Here is a 20,942-nt window from a genome sequence, read left to right as displayed (position 1 = left end):
GTTCCTCCTTATGGTGCTGCACTCATCTGTTTTCACTCACACTGTGACACACTAATATTAAACACTCAGTAAATGTTAGTTGGATGCATGATTAGCTTGATACTTTTAGAATTCTCACCACTATGTTTTGACTCAACCAGCTGTTCTTCGGATATGTACTTGAGAAGCTAAATATTCTGAGACTAAGCAGTAGTTCTTTAAAATTCAATTTTGTTGTTTATGATAAAACCTAATAATTGTTCTTCCCACGTTTCCCCATTCATGTCTGTATTCAGTGATGATATGCCTAAAAAAATTTAAGCACATTTTAAATTACACACACACTGTGTGTGTGTGTGTGTGTGTGTGAGAGAGAGAGAGAGAGAGAGAGAGAGAGAGAGAGAGAGAGAGATTGAGCAGTGATATGACTGAATGATGAATAGTCAGTAAAAGAAAGAAAAGTATTGTTTTAGTAATGAAAGGGACCTTAGAGTAATTTAATCTAAATTCCATCCCCCTCTCTAACCTACTCCATTCCTAGGTCTCTATTTTCAGAGAAAAGGAATCTCAGCTGCAGGGAAATAAAATTAGTTTCTGAGCTACAACTAGACTCCATCCCTCATGTCTCTAATGCAGAGTTTGGGGGCCTTGGCCTTATTCACATTATGGACTGGATAATCCTTTTATGGGAGTTTTCCTATGAATTGCAGGGTGTTCAGCAGCAATCCCTGGCTTCTACCCACTAGATGTCAGTAGCGCCCCCCCCCCCCCAGTTGTGACACCCAAAAATGCCACCAGGCATTGCCAAATGTCCTTGGTTGACAAAATTACTCTGGATTGAGAATCACTAACCTGATGGGTTTTCCACTGGCACTCATAATTCAAAGTTTGAATAATCAATGCTTGAGTTACCAAGACAAATAAAATTAATATTAATGGTAAGCCAGATGCAAACATAAAACCAATTCTAGTGTTGAAAAAGTCAACTGAGCAATTTTTATTGCTGATTATAGCACCATTTGCCCTGAATAATGATGAATCCTATTTATGATGGTGTCACTCATACTTTCTTCATATATAATTGCTTTGCTGACAACCCCATGCCTCCTTTTATAATTCTACCTATTGGTTCATACAACACTGAACTTCCTTTTTTTGTGAATTTTCTTGGCCATTTCTAATCACTCTTGAGACATCTGAATGGCTCCTATGCCTTTAAAGGTCATATTCCCTTATATGAATTTCAAATAGACTCCATCAACTCAATTCTTACTCTTTTATTTAAGATTTGTATTCCTAAGGGCCTAATAAGTGTGAATAGGTGACATATGAACTACATACTCAAATTCCTTCATTCATTATGTTCTCCGTTCATGTCTACCATTTCCAAGTGCCTCCGCAAATCTGCTGGCCTGCCTGTTTCCTACTCTTTTAATGGCACCACCCTCCTTGGTATTGTCTAGCCAGGAACTTGACATCATGTATGAATTCTCTCCTGTCCTCTTCATCCTCGGGTGTCTAGCCCATTAACTCTATTTAGGACAGGAGTTATATCTTTTCCACCAATTTTCCTTTCAGCATCTTGTTCAATATCTCACAGACAGAACACCCTCAATAGATAAGTATTGAACAAATATAATTTGAGACATGTAGTTACTAAAAATAAATATAGGCAAAGCTAGTCTCCTTTTTTATTTATTGGGTGTACCTAAGTTCTTCCCATCCTAGCATTATACTACGGTTGCATTTGTGCTTCTTACTGAAGCTGAAGTCTCCAATTTAACAAAAACATATTTTCACCAAGTACAACTCTTTCACAGCTTTAAATGTGCTAGGTGCAGTATGCAGTCTTGCTGAATGAAAAGCAATTAGCTTTGAGACTTTAATGTTATCTTTGTGTACTTATTTTTTCCTCTTTTTTTTTTTGATGCTTGCTGATTAAAACTCAGTTCTTTTGATAATTTATTTTTGGCATTAGGTCTTTAGAAAGAATGCATGTGATAATAATCATTGTTTCTAAAGATGCCATTACATATTCAAAGCTTCAGGCCACATACAATATGACCACAACGAAAAGAAGGCAAATGACAAAACACTCATAATCTAAACTGTGGCCCCTTTAGGAGATGTTTCTTTTGAAACAATAATGTAATAGTAATTTATATTTCTGAATTGGCTCTATAGGGATAGGTGTGAGAAACAAGATGGAAGGGAGTCAAGGTAAAAAAAAAGTTATATAAAGAGCCTTCCAAATGACATTATCTTGTAAGGAAAAAATTTACAATAAAACATTTGAAATAATATTCTAGAAATATATCTGGCTTTTAGGGAATGCATGCCCCATATTAGGAGGTCTTAAGTCACAAAATTCCAAACACTGAGATTAATAGCATTGTACCCTTTATACAAGAGGGGATATGCATCCACCTGCATTCTGAGAAGATTTCTATCATGAATAAGATATATCTTAAAATCTATTTTAGGGTGAAATAAACTAATCCCTTATATTTTGACACACTGATTCTTGATTTGAATGGCTTTAAGTGTAGTATTGTATGACCAATTATGAGCACTTTGAAGTATGATTTAGAAATTACTACCAAAATTGAAGGGTATAATGCCTCTGAATTGAAAAAAAAAAGATGGCCTATGAAGTCTTTCCTTTTCCCTTGACAAACAGAATCCTATGGCTATCTATTAATGTCAAAATTAAAAGAAATACTTATTTGAAACCATTATCATATCCACCTCTGGTTTCATTCTGTTTGGTCTCAAATAGTTTTAATTGGTTTTAACATTTAGTTTTTAATGAAGTTTAGTTGAAAAGTTAACATTGAAAACCTGTAAGAAGAGAGTGGTTGCTTGAAACAAAGACAAAATTATTTATAAGTATATGAAAAGTAGGATGTTCCTGGAAGGTATTGACAGTAGTGTGTTACATTATGTCATGTAATAAAGATTTTCCAGTTATTTTAACCAAGGTGCAGCAAGACCTCATCTAATAGTGGAATGTAATTTAAAACAAAAGCATGTGGAAATGGTGAAGGGATATTCACTCTTTCAAAGTGTTCAAGACATAAGGTGCCTACTGTGCCACACACATATGCTAAAGTTATAGACCACCATGGAAGAGGTGGAAATCTAGCAGTCCATGAGTAGATTGACATGTGACCAAAGCAAAAATGTGAATAAAACAGGTTTTACTACCTGTTTGGACTGGGCAAATACTACAATTTATTATAAGTTTGGTGTTCTGTTCTAAACATAAAAGGTAAAATTAGGGAGAAAAAAAAATTGCATTCCTTTCATTCTGTAACCCATTTCATTTTATTTTGGGTCATTTTTATGTGCTTGATTTTTTTTCAAAGGGAGAAAAAAGGGAGGCCAATTTATTTCCGGAACTGCAATTGATTTTGCTGACTTGACTTGGTAGGCTAGTCACCAAGTCCCTGCCTTCTTCTAGATGAGCCCCTCAGTGCGGGCAAAAATTGCAAGGTCAAAAGAAACCAGATGTAATTAGACACGTTTGACATTTGGCATTCCTCCTGCTATTGGGCAAGCACTTCTTAATGCTCCAGGGCCCACAACATTTAGTGCTACCCCCATTCAGGTAATGGCACTCAACCTCTCCCACGCGTGCGGTCCCCAATATTGTGTAAGGGTGTAGGCCCAGGCCCTGACTCACAGGGTAGAGGTGGTTTGTATCCTGTGAGTCACCAACACCACTTCCTGCTGGCACACTTGAGATTTCACTGAGACACAGTCTTTGAAAGGTGAAGGTAGAGAGATGAATAGGTGAGCTTCAGGATCCTAAAACCTATTTGGAAGTTTGACAGAAAAAATGGCCTCTAAAGGGATTATGATTTTTATAGCAGTAATGAAACAGACATTTCACCTGCTAATTTTGAGTTCACAAATCATTTACCCCTTTTCACCTTGTGCAGAATTCCTCGTGTTTTAGTTACCAATGTGAACTTGCCACTAGACCTGTTTTTCTGACACACGGACACGACCCAAAATCTTTAGTATCATAGTGAATTATTTTCTTAGCTGGGCCCCTGGTCAAGGATCCAAACCCAAGTGGTTGTATCTCAGAGAGATCATTATGTTCAAACTAGAGGCCCGGTGCATGAAAATTCATGCACTGGCAGGGGTAATCCCTCAGCCTGGCCTGCCCCCTCTCACAGTCTGGGAACCCTCAGGAGATGTCCTACTGATAGCTTGGGCCCGCTCCCCAGTCTGGCCTCCCTCTGCAGGAGGTGACCAGCTGATCAGGGGAAGGTACCACCCCCATCACCCCACTGCTGCTGCCACCCCTGTGGCTGCCGGCCCTCAGCCCTCACTTCTTAGTGCTGGCCCCACCCCCCGCCCACCTGCGGGAGGGAGGTGATCTGGGGCCAGGCCAGCTGAGGGAGGGGCTGTAAGAGGTTGAGGCCTAGCAGGTCGCACCCCATCCAGCCTCTGCGGCTGCCTCTGCAGAAGGGGCAGCACTGGGACCGGGGCCGCACAGCCCCCTTTCCTGCTGCCTCTGTGGAAGGGGCCCGCTGCGCTGAGTCGGCCGGTGCCGCCGCCTCTCCTGTGCTGCTGGCCCTCAGCCCTCGCAGCCGCTTCCGCTTTGTCCAGAAGGACATCCAGAAGAATGTCAGGAAGACGTCTGGTCTATCTGGCCTAATGAGCATATTACCCTTTTATTAGTATAGATAACACTAAAGTTATGATGCTAAAGTCATGAAAAACTGCCAGATTAAAGAAATATATGGATATGACGTTAGCATCTATTCCTTTCCTGTATGACTTTAAAATAATGAGTAGTGATTCTTAAGGGTACAGGATAGTCGATATCAGAATCTTTCATGGTGGAGTTTTTCAGGTTTTTTTTTTATCACCTCCACTTACTCCTTTACCCCAGTTTGCAAGGGTCTGGGGCAGAGGTGAGGTGGAGGGAAGCTTCAGAACCACTGTTTTAAAGCAATAGAGCTGTGCAGATGGACACATGATTGAGAGTTAGTTTTGCTATCTTACTGGTTACATAGATTCGCGATGGAACTGGAGTCTACACACTTGCTTTTGAGAGTAGCCTTTAAAATTATTTACAATTTCTTCTGTAAAACACCCGGATGTTGGATTAACGTCGTGAGTCTCACAGAAACCATCCTGAGTGATGGACTATGTCCAAGGGAGTGTCACAGGCTAGGAGAGCCCAGTTTTTGTGGAGGCACGCCCTGCACTGAACATTCTTTAGTTCACAAAGACAAACATTTCACCTGTGGCCTGACCAAGTGGAACAAAGTGTCCAACAGTGGGAAAATTAACAACTGCTAAAATCCTTAAAAAAAAAAAAAAGGCCGAGAAGCAACACCCCCAAACCATTAGCTGGATTCTAACATCGTCGAAGGTTGCAGCTGGAAGCAATCTTGAACAGGAGAGGCTAGTTTCTGATTCCTGCAAAGGATAAAAAAATGAGCTTCAATGAGCCTGGCTGGCCCTTTCCTGGTGGGAGAATTAGTAACATTACCTCCCAAGCACTCTTCAGTTGGAGAAATACGGAAGAATAGGAGGGTCAAGGATGTAAAAATACTTATTTAGAACTTCAGTTTGAGTTGAGCAGACTGTATACGTTAAAGGGTTTAGTTCTTCAGTCGTTAAAGTACATGGCAAAATTATATTGAGATGTAGGACAAAATGGACTTGGATGAGATTCTAGCTCATTCCCCATGAAAAGCTAGGTGGACAAAGTAATCTTTTTTCATCTCTGTTCAACTGGCAATAAAATCCAAACTTTAGCCCTTTCTGTTTTTCTCATTTAAGAAAGATGGTTTCCTTTCCTAAGAAAGATAGTAATTGAAGCAGCATTTACATTGTAGAAATACAGAAGGGGGGGGGGTAGCTCTAATATTAAAAAAGTATTTTCAAATCATTGAAAGATTATGAGGCTTGATGTCAAAAGGTACATTTCTGATTCTTATCTTCTATGGTCACTGGATAATTGGTCTTGGACAAGACATTTAATTTAACTGCACTAAGGTTGTTTGGGGCTAATAACTACTTCACAGAATTGTTAGAAGTGTCAATTGCGAAACATTAAATTACAAACTATGATGCTGATACAGAAAATATGTAATTTGCTTAACAGATACATGCCTCCTTGGAGAAAAAGAAAATAATCTTGGTACAGACCAGTAGAGGGCACTGCCTGTATATACTGCTAACATCAGAGACTAGATGTTGACTGAAGGAACATCTCTGGTGATCTCTGCTATGTTAGGCATTATTTCAGAAAAATACCGTTTTATTTAATTCTTCCAAAAACTCTAAGGGAGGGAAATACATTGCTCAAGTTTTCCCAGGATTGCCTTTTGTTGCCTACCTTTGGGATTAAATAATCTGCTTCAATTACGTTTACACTTGTTTGTTCCATGTGATGTCTATTATACCCTAACATTGTTGTCTGTTTCCAAATTCTGCAAGTGCCCCATTCACAACAATACTATGTACTCTTAGGAAAGTTGCTTAAACTCTTTATGTTTTAGTTTTCTCATAGTAACAACAATAGTATCTTCCTCTAAGAGTCCATAAGGAGATTAAATGAGATAATAAAGACAAGGAGGATAGAATCATGCCTGCATGTAGTATGTGTTCAAGAAATGTTAACTGCTGCCAATGTTACCACTAACACCACCATTTATATTTATATAATAATTACTCATAGGAATGGAAAGAGTGGTTGTAGTACAAATACCTGACTATTAAACAGATGAGACTAAACTCTCTTTAGTAAATACCTATGCAATTAAAAACATTCATATTATGCTTTCTACTCAATGAAGAAACTACCTGAGGCACTCTGGTGCCTGTTTTCCAATATTTGCCTTTTTATTGGAGATACAGGATGAAACGCTTTGTTCAAATGCTTCCTGGGTTGACGGAAACTGTGTTCCTACGGCTCTGTGTATGTGCGTGCATTCCGAGTTAGATAAGATATACCCTGACCCTGCCTAGCTTACATTTTACAATGCAAGAGTAATTTAGAATTTAGGCACTTAAGTCAACAAGGAATATATCTTAGGTAGAGAGTTCTGCATAGTTGTTATCATAAGTAGAACCTAATTCTTATTTGAATCATTCTTTTGTGATAGGTTCTATCTTAGAGCATTGCTTCAAGCATAACATGGAATAAAACATTAGAAATCTTACAATTTTTGAATTTCTAAGCTTCTTAGGATATCAAACTTCAAAATCAGGTCTTGAAAAAGGTTCCTATGAAGGATTTGAAGCAGGTTAAATCTGTAACTAACTATGAATACAATGCCAAAGCTTTTACCCTTGCACCTAAGACCTGGGGGTTCATTTTCAATTATATGCCTGTTTCCAGGAATGATTTTCTTTTATGGTTTCAATGGATCAAATTCTAAATGCTGCATTATAGTGGAAATCTGACCAAGCTTTTTTTCCTTGAAGCATTAATTACATATTTGATTTTTCCCCCATAAACAGGTTTTTATCTTCTACATCTAGTTCTTGGAACCACTGTGATTCCTTTGTGTATCCCGGGAGAATCTGAAGACAACTGCACAGCTTTAGGTAAGCCCAACTTTATCAACAGTGCTTCAGAGGATTACATATTGTTAACAGAAATGCAAACTCAAAGACTATAAATACATATGAAAGTCGGGGGGGGGGAAAGGAAGGAAAATAGCTACTGTGTTAAGAAACACATGTTTTTAACTCCCTTATGAACTAGCAACCTGGAAAACATACAAAGAAATAATTGAAGGAAGAGGGACTGTGTTTCTAGTTACATGGAAAAATTTGATCTTGAAGAGATAAGGAACAAGAAAATTAGATTCCCTAGAACAGCGGTTCTCAACCTGTGGGTCGTGACCCCTTTGGGGGTCGAACGACCATTTCACAGGGGTCGCCTAAGACCATCGGAAAACACATATATAATTACATATTGTTTTTGTGATTAATCACTATGCTTTAATTATGTTCAATTTGTAACAATGAAAATACATCCTGCATATCAAATATTTACATTACAATTCACTAGAGTAGCAAAATTACAGTTATGAAGTAGCAATGAAAATATTTTATGGTCACTACAACATGAGGAACTGTATTAAAGGGCCGTGGCATTAGGAAGGTTGAGAACCACTGCCCTAGAGCCATTCCCCAGAGCTTTGCTGAGAAACCATTGTTACAGGCTGGATCCCAGGCAAAACTGTCTTCACAGTTAAGACAGAAAACAATCCACGTGTGGCTCAAGCTGAAACTTTGTACACAGTAGATCATCAATGTATTTTCATTTTATTTTTGTAAGAGGAACAAGTGATGTTCTGTCTTTGTAGTCACAGCACTCATTCGGAAACATTCATGGATTACTGACTATGTGACAAACATAGGCCTAGGGATGCAAAGATAAGTGGATGTACAGTCTCTCTCAAGGACCCTAGAGGACTCTGCTGGGGGTTCAAGAGAGACTGGCTTTAAATTTAGTCAAAATGTTGAGTCATTGAGTCAAGGGTTATCCTGAGCTATTGAGCCCAGCGTTATCTGAGGAACCAAGATATTTTCCAAAAATTCACCTTCTCTCTTGTCCTTCATCACGGTGCTCTCTGAAGGTCTGGTCTGCCTTCTTCTCCCTTTTTTGATTATTTGAACTAGAGTATTGCAATCAAGATGCTATTTTTAAAAAAAATTATGTCATGAGCATTCTTCACATTTTAACACCTAAAATATTCTAAAGTGAATTGTACATGTAAACTGCAACACTGTCTCTAACAAAGCTCCTATTTCCATTGCTATAACTTGCTTCAGTAATTTGGGGTTTATCCAGTTCATGCTCAGGACTCATTGTTAGAGATGTTGGGAGGCTTTGGTTGATTTCTTTGATGGTAACCTCAACAATTCTGGAATGCACACCAGAGCAAGCCTTACTAGCTTACAAGCCATTATAGAATTAAACTATTTAAAATGAATTAATGTATTCAGTTTAAAATTGCTTTCGGAATAATGAATTTCAGAATTATTTTGAGATTTGAAAAAATTGGACTAATTTTGGTTAAGTGAATAATTGTGGAGGGTAATAATGTGTGTGTGTGCATGTGCATGTGTGTGTCCCTCAACTTACCTTTTCTACCTTTACATGTTGTCATTTGAGAATTAAATCCCCAGGTTTGTCTGGTTTAGTCTGTTGGCCACTTTCTTTTGGACTCAGGTGTTGTCTCTTGATAAGGGAGTGTGATAATAGAATGACTCCGTGTTCCTGAAAATTCGTCTCTACTGATTGGTACCTGACCTGCTTCGTCACAGCAGATCAGTGGTTACTATTATGAAAGGATGATTCATGCTTCCAGGAAGGCAACAGAATGTATTCAACTCTCCATTTTCTTCACAGTTAAGACAGAAAACAATCCACGTGTGGCTCAAGTGTCAATAACACAGTGTAGCTCTGACATGATTGGCTACTGTTTGCATGGACAGTGCATCTTCCTGGTGGACATGAGTGAAAAATACTGCAGGTAATACCCCCAAACAAACAAGCAAACAAACAAACAACATTTTTTTAACCTAGATTTCTCTGTTTTTATTTATTTATTGAAGTTACTCTATATTTCCATGGGGAGCAGTTTATATGTACTATGAGCATACAGTTTATATGTCCAATTAAACACTTTATTAAGTAAGTTTTTTTAAAATAAAATTAGGGGGCAAATAGTAGTAGTTATCAAATTGTACAGATACTTCAGGGGTACAGACTGGGGAGGGCTTCAGATGCCTCTCTCTCACATATGCCATAATAGCAGCTCAACTTCTAATCTTGCCCCTTGACGTATATTCATCAACCACTGTTTTAGGAATTGATTCCACTGATATAGACAAAAAGCACTTCAAACCTGAAAAACTTACAAAACCCTATTCCAGATGGACAGTCACCTGGCCGCTGACCTGGACTGTCATTGTCATACCACAATTTAGCTTGAGCGCAATATGGGGATCTTTGTATCTAGCGGCCTGATTCTAGGTCAGGCTTTGAATTCATCTTTTGCCAAACCTTGTTGATTTCTTGCATCACAGTGTGAGATTAGTTCTTACAAAACTAAGCCGCAGCCACGGTTTGAGAACATTCATTGATCTTTCTCTTGCATTTCCCTTTAGGTGTGATGTGGGCTATGCTGGTGTCCGATGTGAGCACTTCTTTCTAACGGTCCAACAGCCCTTGAGCAAAGAATATGTAGCTCTGACTGTGATTCTCATTCTCTTCGTTCTTGTCTTCGTCGCTGGCTCCATGTACTACTTCTGGAGATGGTAAGACAGCGCTTTTACACCGTCTTTATCAGTCACTTTTAGACAATACAGACTTTTAAACTGGGTAAAAACATGGACAAAGTATTCTTTAGAGGGAGAAGATAGACTCTGCACTGATTTTATTTAGGAAGAAGTTGTAGTAGCAGAACATCTCGATTTGATTCTATGATGACCTCTGTTACTTACTACCTATGTGACCTTATGCATAGGGAGGGTGAAACCTGGGAACATCAGTTCCTTATAAAATACAGAGAGAATTCCTTATCCTACATTAATTACAGAACTCAGTATTGAATATGATAATAAATATGAAAGTAAGCCATAAGCCATGATGCCAGTGTTATACTTAGGCACTTGTATTTAATTTATTGGGTCAAGTTTTGTATTTCATAAAATACAGCATCGTAAATTAATAACCCCAGAAACTTAGGGTCTTAAAATTTAAGGCAGACTAATAGAAATGAGTTTCCAGGCAATTATAAAAGCTTACTTTTAAAAAGTGCTTCAGGTCAGTTCGCAGAACAGTCCCACCCACCCTCATGTACAATGCCATGCTGCTAGGACCAGGGTATGGGAACAGTGTGAATTAGATCCTAACAGATGCTATTAAAATGTCTCCATGAAATTCTTCTTATTTTGGAACTGTTACAAATCTCTCCATGTACATTTGAATAATTTTTTATGGAAGTAGTGAACTTCTACTGTTGATGGTCTAAAGTGTGCTACTTTTATAAGATTAAATTTGTTTTGCCCATGTTTGATTTTAAGTATTCACCAAATAATAATGCCTTCCTAATTAGTTATGACCACAGAACTAGATATGATTAAATCTGAAATACACCTGGAAGGTCTTCGACTACAGTTCTTTCCTTGGTAAAGATGGGAAAATGAAATCTAGAGTGGCCACCTGACATGCCCCAGCTCATATAGTTGACAAGTGGCAGGACTGAGTCTAAACAAAGGCTTTTTAATGTATTCTTCCACTAAGCATAGGCTATATGCTTAATTCCAAAATGGGTAGAAAATAAACTCAAAATATTTGGAAGATAGCTTGAATGAAAGATGATTCTAAATTGTGATAGCCCTAGCTGGTTTGGCCTGCAGACTAAAGGGTCCCGGATTCAATTCTGGTCAAGGGTACTGTCTGGGTTGCGGGCTTGATCCCCAGTAAGGGGCGTTCAGTAGGCAGCCGATCAATGATTCTCTCATCATTGATGTTTCTATCTCTCTCTCCCTCTCCCTTCCTCCCTGAAATCAATAAAAGTATATTTTTTAAAAACCCACAAAATAAATGGTGATAGATTTATGACACCTAGCTAGGAGATCTTGGCCAGGTTATGTGACCTATTTATATTTCACTTTCTTATCTGTAAAATGAAGATGGCAATATAAATGTGAGAATAAAATAAAAAATGAATGTATAGCACTTAGAACATTGTCAGTAACCTAATTAGTGCCTGATAAATCCTAGTTATTTTAATTTTTATTGGTGATAGCATTATATCATTGTGATGGGTAGAATGTAATAATATAGTGTGATATTCAAAATACTAGTTTTTAAGTAGGTACGTAGAGATGAAGGAAACAAAGATGAGAGAGAGAGAGAGAGAGAGAGAGAGAGAGAGAGAGAGAGAGAGAGAGAAAGGAATAAAAAAACAAAGATGAGAGAGAGAGAGAGAGAGAGAGAGAGAGAGAGAGAGAGAAAGAGAGAGAAAGGAATAAAAAAACAAAAACAAATGAGGCTTAAATGTGGTTACATGCTCTTGAAATTTTACAATTTTCAAGATAATGTTAGCCATGTTTCACCATTTCCTTCCCCCAATTTTTAAGTACCCCCCCCCCAAAAAAAAAATTGTTTGGCCACAGAAAGCTGTTTCTTCTTCTCCTTTTTTATTTTTTTTTTCTTGTTCAACCTAAACCTATTCACCTTTGTCATTCTGGAAACACCATGCAGATGCACATTTTGAGTCCATATATGTGTTCCTTTTGTTAACATACTTTGTTCTCATTACTGTTAATTGCAGTGCTAACAGTTTCATTTCTGAATATTTCCAGGTACAGAAATCGAGAAAGTAAAAAGTCAAGGAAGGAGTATGAAAGGGTGACCTCAGGAAACCTGGCGTTGCCACAAGTCTGAGTGGCACCACCAAGCTCAAGGGCCGGGATGCACAGCAAGCCTGTTGATGTTAATATTCCTATTTTATTAATAATATTTATGTTGGGTCATGTGTTAAGTCAACAATGGTATATTTTTAATATATTTGGAAACTTTTTTACTTGTTTATTTTTGACAAACTATTTGTAAATGTACACAAACTAATATAGAAAGAAAATTGATATTTTTTTTTCTTGAGCTAAGTGCTTTATTGAAAGCTTCAAACTTATTTGTCTGCTACAAATAAGTTGCTCGAGAAGTATCAGCAAAGGACAGATTGCTGTAAGCCTAAATATATGGTCAAATCAGTTTAATAAGTATATTTTTCCACTCCTCAAAGCAATGATGATTGGTTTGTTTATACCGTAGTTTGATGTATAACTTGACTCCACTGTGTCATATACTGAAACAATGATATAATGGGAATTGGGGAGAAGCAAATACAGATCGTGTGCTAAACACTACACATTTGAAACAAACTAAACTGGGAGAGCTCTGCTCCCTCCAGGCCCATCCTCAGCTATAACTCTGTTTACCTGCTTGGAGGGGAAGTGGACAATTCCTTATTCCAACCCACAGCTCTTATGGATACTCGTCACCCGTCTAACAGATTTTCCTTAAGGAAAATGAACCAATTTATACCATCTTTTATGCAAATAGTAGATATTTTTATAGCTTCACAAAGTTCCTTTTTTTTGTACAGCATTTATGTGAGGCAACTCTTGCTTCTGAGACAATTTTGTTTTTTTTTTAAATCCACACTTAGAGCTTCTTTTTAAGAGTATTTATTTTTTTGCCCTAGCCGGTTTGGCTCAGTGGATAGAGCGTCAGCCTGCGGACTGAAGGGTCCCAGGTTTGATTCCAGTAAAGGGCACATGCTCGGGTTGCAAGCTTGATCCCCAGTAGGGGGCATGCAGGAGGCAACCAATCAATGATTCTCTCTCATCATTGATGTTTCTATCTCTCTCTCCCTCTTCCTTCCTCTCTGAAATCAATAAAATATATTTTTTTAAAAAAGTATTTATTTTTGTAAGGATTTTGTTGAATTCTAAGGTTAAGTCATAGTCCAAAATTTGATGGACTAATCATTATTTTAAAGTACAAGACAATAGTTATATATATTGTCTAAAGAAATAGTTGTTTTCTACCGAATAAATTTTTAACTTAAGAAATAAAGTAAGTAGCTTCTTGTAGAATTTGAAATTACATATTTAAAATTATCTTGATACAGAACATGGGGAAAACAAGAAAATATAAGCCATAATGTATTTTTCCAAATGAACACATTTGAAAGTTTTTACAATTTAGACTTAACCATTCATTCCTTCTGATGAAGGCTGGGATGAAACCAGGGCCTTATTTTTTGTCTTTTGTTTATTTTGGGGAAGAGACTCTGGTTTCTCCTGTGCTCAGAGCCTATGGTCTCAGTGAGTTAGTAAGGATGCTTGGGGCAACTGCATAAGGAGTCAGGGCTGTTACCACCTGGGGGTCGCAGGGAGACTATCTTACTGAATGGAGACCTTTAGTTTCTCAGCATCACACACTTGATCAGAGAGGGTCTATTCTTTTCCACTTGTTGTCCTGACATGTGCTAGGGCAACAAAGATAAAATAAGTGATGGCTAACCTCTGAGGTGCCAGGTGCCAGGATTGCTTCCACATGTACCCCTGCATTATATAGCCTGGTGCATTCACATGATGCTTATCCAAAGTCCTGAACCTGGTTCTTTACTATTCGGAGAACAAATTATTTGTGTGTGTGTGCATATTCACATATAAACACACATGTACATGTGAGCTCAGTTAATCAAATTATAATCACTTGTTACTTTATCAAAAATATATAAAACTTAAAAACAAGATAAAGAGAAGTAAAATAAAATTCAGTGAGCTCAAAAAGGATATTTCTGTTTGCTATCTAATATAGCTGAAGTCAAATGTTTAAGAACACATTTTAAATCCTATACATACTTATTGACACCTGTAAACAAAGTCTGCCTATTTTAAGTGATCTGCATTGCTTCAGAGTATTTATTGACTAACCAAGAAATCAGCTTCAATTCATTAATTTTACTGACAAGGAGTCATATTGGTTTATCTGAAGCATCTCAACTCATATTGCATCACTAATTGTAAGTAGTTAGGTGTGTTTTTACTCTTCATTTAAGGATGTTTATAAAACTAGCCACTGTTAAAGTTAAGTCTTTATTTAGAAATACATGTTAAATAATAAAAGGTGGGGCCCAGATTGCTTTTTGTGGATGAAAAGTAAGTAAAAAATAATTGCCTTAATGAGAATAATGCTAGGCAAAAATAAAAGTAAAATTATTACTATCAGCTCATGTTTCCTCTAAGCAATGGAAATATTTTGGCTCACATTTAGTCTGTCTTCCTTATTTTACAGATTTCTCATTATATTTCTAGAAGGGGCTATTTATAGCCAAGATATTGAGAACAAATGTAAATCTAATGTATATATGATAATTCATGTCTTCCTACCAAGATCACACAATAATGTAACTCACTTAACATACTCTATAACCAAGAACATAAGTACTATGATTAGTACTAAAGGTTTTACCTCAAAATTGAGATATATGTATATATATATATATATATATATATATATATATATTGAACATTTATAGTATAGTAGATCACTACCATTCTAGACATTTTTTATTTTGCTCTCATCTTTCTTCCAATGTCAAAGCAATGGGAGAAATGGTGCACTAGCATGACTAGTCTAACTCAGATTTTTATTTTTGTGTCTGGGAAAAAGCTAAAATCAATTTCTGTCAGATAATATATTTTCATGCAACAAATTCATAATACTAGTTTCTAATTTCTATTGATTTCAATAATGCAGTTTGTAAAAGCTAATGTCTGATCCACTTTGTCATTTTTGCTGCAATATCCATTCTATAGACTTGGAAAAAATGCATTTATTTTGTTTCCTAATATTTTCAGTTTTTTTCTACTCTTTCTTATATGGGAGAAAAGGGAGTAACAGCTTATATAAACAGTGTTCTGGAGTACTTTGTAATATTTTAATTTGAGAAAAATTTTACCTAAAACATAGCTGTTATTCAAATTGGTATGATGTCAAAAGTATATTTCTCTGCTTTTTTTGTACTCTGTAATTGCACTTTTTAAAGTTGAAGAGACATTTTGGTATACAGTTTATATTAAAGATGCTATGGAACATAAAGTTGTATTGCCTGCGAATTAAAGTAACTTATTTGATAATGAATTTTATCAGAGTACTGAATTGTATCAATTTGTTTGTGTTCAGTATCAGCTTTGATAATTGTGTACCTTAAGATATTGAAGGAGAATGTAGATACTTTACAAGATATTGTTAATGTTTATTTATTTTTGTTGAGAAATGAAAAAAAATTTGAAAAATAAAGCCATGCATAAAAGCTTTACCAATATAGTCTCTTTCTTTTTCCTCATAATGTATGCTAGGACTTAAGAGCAGTGACAGGACTACAATGTGGTTAGATATAAAGACATATGGTCTTAGTTTGGGAAAGCATTATATAACTTTATCATATTTTATTGCCCACCATAGTAAAAAATTTCTTTGAAATATAAAAAGTCACACTATTTATAAAATTCTAGGTGTTAGTATTTTAAGAGTATTTAGAATATTAAAGAAGAGTATTTCAAACAAAATAGATACCCTAATTTAATAAAAAATAACTGATATTATTTTGAAGAACATTTTTTTTTTTACATTCGATATTATTTTGTATTACTTTCAGGTGTACAGCATAGTGGTTAATCATATTCTTTACAAAGTATTCCCCTGGTATTTCCAGTACCCACCTGGCCCCACACATCGTTATCACAATATTATTGACTATATTTTCCTATGCTGTACTTTACATCCCCATGACTATTCTGGGACTACCAACTTGTACTTTTCGATCCCTTCACGTTTTGCACCCATCTCCTAAACCCCCTTCCCCTCTAGAAACCATCAGTCTGTTTGTATCTTTGAGTCTGTTTAGTTTGTTCATTTATCTTGATTTTTAGAATAAACATATAAGTGAAACCATATAGTGTTTGTCTTTCTCTGACTGACTTATTTCACTTAGAGCAGTGGTTTTCAACTGGGCCCAGAAATCAGGATTTTAAAAAGATTCCCAGGTGATTCTAATGTGCAGCCAAGGTTGAGAACCACTGACTTAGAGCAAAGTAGTGGCAATATGCTGAATTCTAGCATAAATAACTTCATTGAACAGCTTATTTTAAAAGAGAATTTTTGTGCTCCCAGAACATTTATTTTAAGTAAAGACTTATTTTTCCCTTTAAAAAATATGTGTATGTGAATAACTATGTATAGTGTCAGATGGGTACCAGACTTATTGGGGTGCTCATTTTGTAAGTTATATGAATGTCTGTCTAATCACCATGTTGTACACTAGAAGCTAGCATAATATTGTATGTCAACTGTAATTGAAAAAAATTTTAAATAAAGTGAAAAAAAATGAAAAGAATAAATACTTTACTAAGGAGTAACTTTTGAAAGAATACATCAGCCAGAACATGTATCATGATGCCCTCAGCTTCTACCAACTAAGAGGCTTGGCCTCCCCAGGCCTTTCAAGCAGGAAAAGCTGGTCCCTCTGAACTCCATCGCAGTAATGGATTTCTTCGTTCATGCTTCAGCAACCTGTAGAGTGCTGTACCAGTTATTAGCTCCCTGGACCATGTCACAGTCTGAAGATAGGGCAGGGAGGCATAGCTGTGACCATTTTACAGGGAGGTAAAATCATTTGTCCAGGATCACAGTTATAGTAAAAGGTGAAGATGGTATGAGAACAAGGCCTTCCGATCCCCGATTCCACTGCCATCCTGGCCCTGTAAGAAGCAGCATAACAATCACGTGGAGATAATCTGAAATCTAGTTTAGAGTTTCCTTTGGAGAACCAGAAATTTGTGTACAATAAAATTCTTGGGTTCTCATAGAACCATTAGATTGACTCTGTTCACAGTCTGAGAGGCCAGAGAGTAAGAAAAAGATCTCTTTTGGAACACTTTCCTCTTGGCTTCCAGGATACCACATTCACCTGATTTTCCACCTGCTTCTCAGTCTCGAGCTAGACATTTCTTAATACCTCCCATCCCCTACCTCTGATTATAAATGTTGGAGTGCCTCCACTTCATGATCTTGAAACTTTTTTCTCTATATACCCACTTCCTACTTTATTTCATACAGTCCTATGCTTTTAGTTGCCATGTATATACTGGTACTCCCAGCCTAGAAATTTCTCCTGATTATCAGACTTCATTATCCAACTACCTATCTAACATCACTTGGATACCCACTAGACATTCAAAGGTAACATGTTCAATCACTCATATCGCCCTGAAAAGTTGTTCCTTCTACAATGTTCCCATCTCAATTAAATTCAACCTCATCCTTCTTATAACTCAGGCCAAAAACCTGATACAGTGGGGCCTTGACTTATGAGTTTAATTCGTTCCGTGAAGGAGCTCGTTACTCAAATTACTCGTATGTCAAATCAATTTTCACCATTACAATGACACATGATGCTGGGCTGATGTTGTGGCGTTCACTGTGACGTTTGCTGCGCCAACTAGCGGTGGGGTATCTGAAGCTGGCTCGTAACCTGAATTTTAGCTCGTAACTCAAAGCAAAAAATCGGCCGAGAGACGGCTCGTATCTCGAAAAATTCATTAGTCGGGACACTTGTAAGACAAGGCCCCACTGTATCATCCTCTGGGAGGAGCTGAGGGACTCACTTTCAAGTGATTTGAGGAAGGATTACCCTAAACTTTTTACAACAATGGCAGAATTGGTCATTTTGAAGAGATTATGCAGAAGAAAGAAAATTCCAGGGAACCAGAGTTAGATATAATATCACAATTTTCAAAAGGAAGATATTATAGGCACTGAATTTGACTTTGATCAATTTTCAAACATACTTTATCCCATATGGATACAAAACATTATAAAACATAAGTGATGCTCATTAGGTTTCAAGATGGATTCATTAAGAAGGAGACATAAAACATGGGTATCTATTAAATATCCTGTTTGGTTACCAGCTAATTGTAACTACCCCTCATGTAAAACCAAACACAGATACTCCATTCAGTTTATTTAAATATCTGAGAGATATTTGAGAAAAGTCTTCCAAAAATTTCATATAAGCACAGCCTAGGTTCATTTAATGAAGGCATTTGGAATGAATCCATTGTGATAGGATGATAGACGACTTTAGATAAGCGTTTTTATTATACTCATTGGGGATATAGGAAACATACGTAAAAAGCACTGTCAGAGGAATGGTGACTTTTCCACTCAATCTCTCAAGAGAGAGCAATGATCTCCATTATTCTGCGGATGGCAGAATTGATACCAAGGAAATATATGTCAGATTCCTGGCCTCAATTTGATATAAAGAGCAATTCACATTCTTCAAAAAGATAATAAAAATCAATACTTTATTAATTAGTCAACCATTAATTATTGAAAAGCATTTTTGTATCTAGTAATATATAAGGGGTTGTGGAATATTTAAAGAAAGGATAAAATATATTGCCATTATCAAGAAAATTAGAAGAGAACTTTGCAATTATGGAGACATTTAAAGAACAATTCAAGGCTTTAGTAGTTAGGGTTCTTTGATTTTTATAGAACATAAAAGAATTCTAGCTTAAGAAGAAATTTTTAGGAAGGATATGGGAGGTTAGATAGAATTAAAGTGAAAGCCAAAGAACCAAGGAAGTCCTGGTGACTTAGTTAGCTATGTTCTGTGTTTAAAAGGTGAAGTTTTAAAAATCATAGCATTATTTTTTCTTGGGTTCCTGTGGTCTGAGACAGCATCTGATTGCCTCGCTGGGATCATGGATTCACCTCTTGGTCAGGAAGGCAGTGCATTTTGCTTGAGAAGCCACTAAATTTGTATCTAATGGGAGAAAAATTTCCCCTAAAGAAAAACCAGAGTATCACTACCAGAGGAAGAATAAATGAATTCTGAACAGATAAACAGAAGTCCCCCATATATACTAAATAGTATCGTATCAAACAATTTAGAGGAAGATTTCCTTAATAGGGAAACTTTTATTGGGAGATAGAACTTTAACTGGACCTTGGAAAATTGACAGGATTTTGATATGCAAAGGAAAGTCTGACAGATAGGGAAGCGTAATCAGCAAAAACACCAGAAAAATCATAGTATGTTTAAGGTATGCCAGGGTGACCGTCTTGACAGTAGTATAGGATCTCTATTTGGAAATAGTTAAGTATTTAGTTTGAAGGATATTCAAAGCCATACTGAGAAGATAAACCTCACATTAATGGAAAATGGATATCATTTAAAGTTCTTGATCAGAAGAGCGACAGCATAAGTTGGTGTGGTCAACAGAATAATGCCTCCTCACCCCTGCCTTCCTCCAAGATGCCCATGTCCTATTCAGTGACTGCGTCATCTTACTTGGTAGAAGGGACATGGCAGATGTGATTAAGGTTACATATCTTGAAGTCGGGAGGTCCTTATAACAACACTATGAAGTATATAACTATTTTTATGAGACTAATTTCTCAGATGAGGAAACAGGTACACAGTAACTTGCACAGGATTGCATGGGTAGTGATAAAAATAAGTTAGTAACACATACATGCTTTAGCTTCAGGGCTGCTTCATCTGGGGTGGTCAGGGAGGCATGTCTGTGGAGGTAATATATGAACAGGGACATATAGAGGTAAAGTGAAAGCCATACAAACACGTGGAGTAAAAAATATTTTTTATCTGGAACAGCAAGTACAAAAATGCTAAAGTTTAAGGGGTAGTAGGGTCAGTGTGGCTGGAGCATGCTCAATGGTCAGTGGCAAGAGAAGACAGAGAGATACACAAGGGTAGGCAATTTAGGGAGCATAGACTTTGGTAGTGTTTCTTTTATTAAAAAATGCAATAAGCTATTAGATGATTGGGGATAGGATGTTGGTATAATTTGTATTTTGAAAAGGCCAGTTTATTTGCTCTGTGGAAAGTAGACTAAATGTGGGCAAGACAAACCTGGAAGAAAAGGTAGAAGGTTATTTTAACCACCTGCTTAATAATATGGCTAGGAATAAAGATATATTAGTACAGGTGATGAGAAGTGGTTGAACTTGGGCTATATTTAGAATACACTTCATACCACTAGGATTTACTGATGGTTATAACCAAGAAAACAACTAAAGTAATCCAATGGCATGAAAACCAGGAGAAAAAAATAAAACAAGATTTATAGTAGTAGTCAACACTGTCGAGTACAAAAGAAATGTAGAAAAAACTGAGGGAGGGAAAAAATGCCACTGGTTTTGACTTCTGAATGTCACGATGGTTGAAAAAGTGTTTTAGTGGATGGTGGGTTAGATTACACTAGATTAAAGGAGTTGGTGGTGACTGCTGTTGGAAAATACTTATCCTGAATCTTGGCTGTGAAGGAGAATAGAAATGAAAAGCTCTCAACTGTTC

The 20,942-nt window shown here is 36.7% G+C and overlaps 1 protein-coding gene across 1 annotated transcript in view; it reads left to right on the top strand.

The window, feature by feature from the left end:
* EREG (epiregulin) overlaps positions 1–12,424 on the top strand; it is a gene marked incomplete at both ends in the record, with an annotated part of 28,574 nt that extends 16,150 nt beyond the window's left edge. Inside the window, 4 exons of the mRNA XM_081113325.1 lie at positions 7,474–7,560; positions 9,377–9,500; positions 10,138–10,287; positions 12,343–12,424. Of these exons, the coding sequence (XP_080969451.1) occupies positions 7,474–7,560; positions 9,377–9,500; positions 10,138–10,287; positions 12,343–12,424 (443 nt within the window). The remainder of the gene's footprint in view (positions 1–7,473; positions 7,561–9,376; positions 9,501–10,137; positions 10,288–12,342) is intronic.
* Positions 12,425–20,942: the final 8,518 nt, after the last annotated feature.

The sequence above is a fragment of the Myotis nattereri genome, assembly GCF_964212035.1.
Source record: "Myotis nattereri genome assembly, chromosome: 1".
In the NCBI taxonomy this organism is placed as follows: domain Eukaryota; kingdom Metazoa; phylum Chordata; class Mammalia; order Chiroptera; family Vespertilionidae; genus Myotis; species Myotis nattereri.
This window is presented reverse-complemented; position numbering and strand designations above follow the sequence as displayed.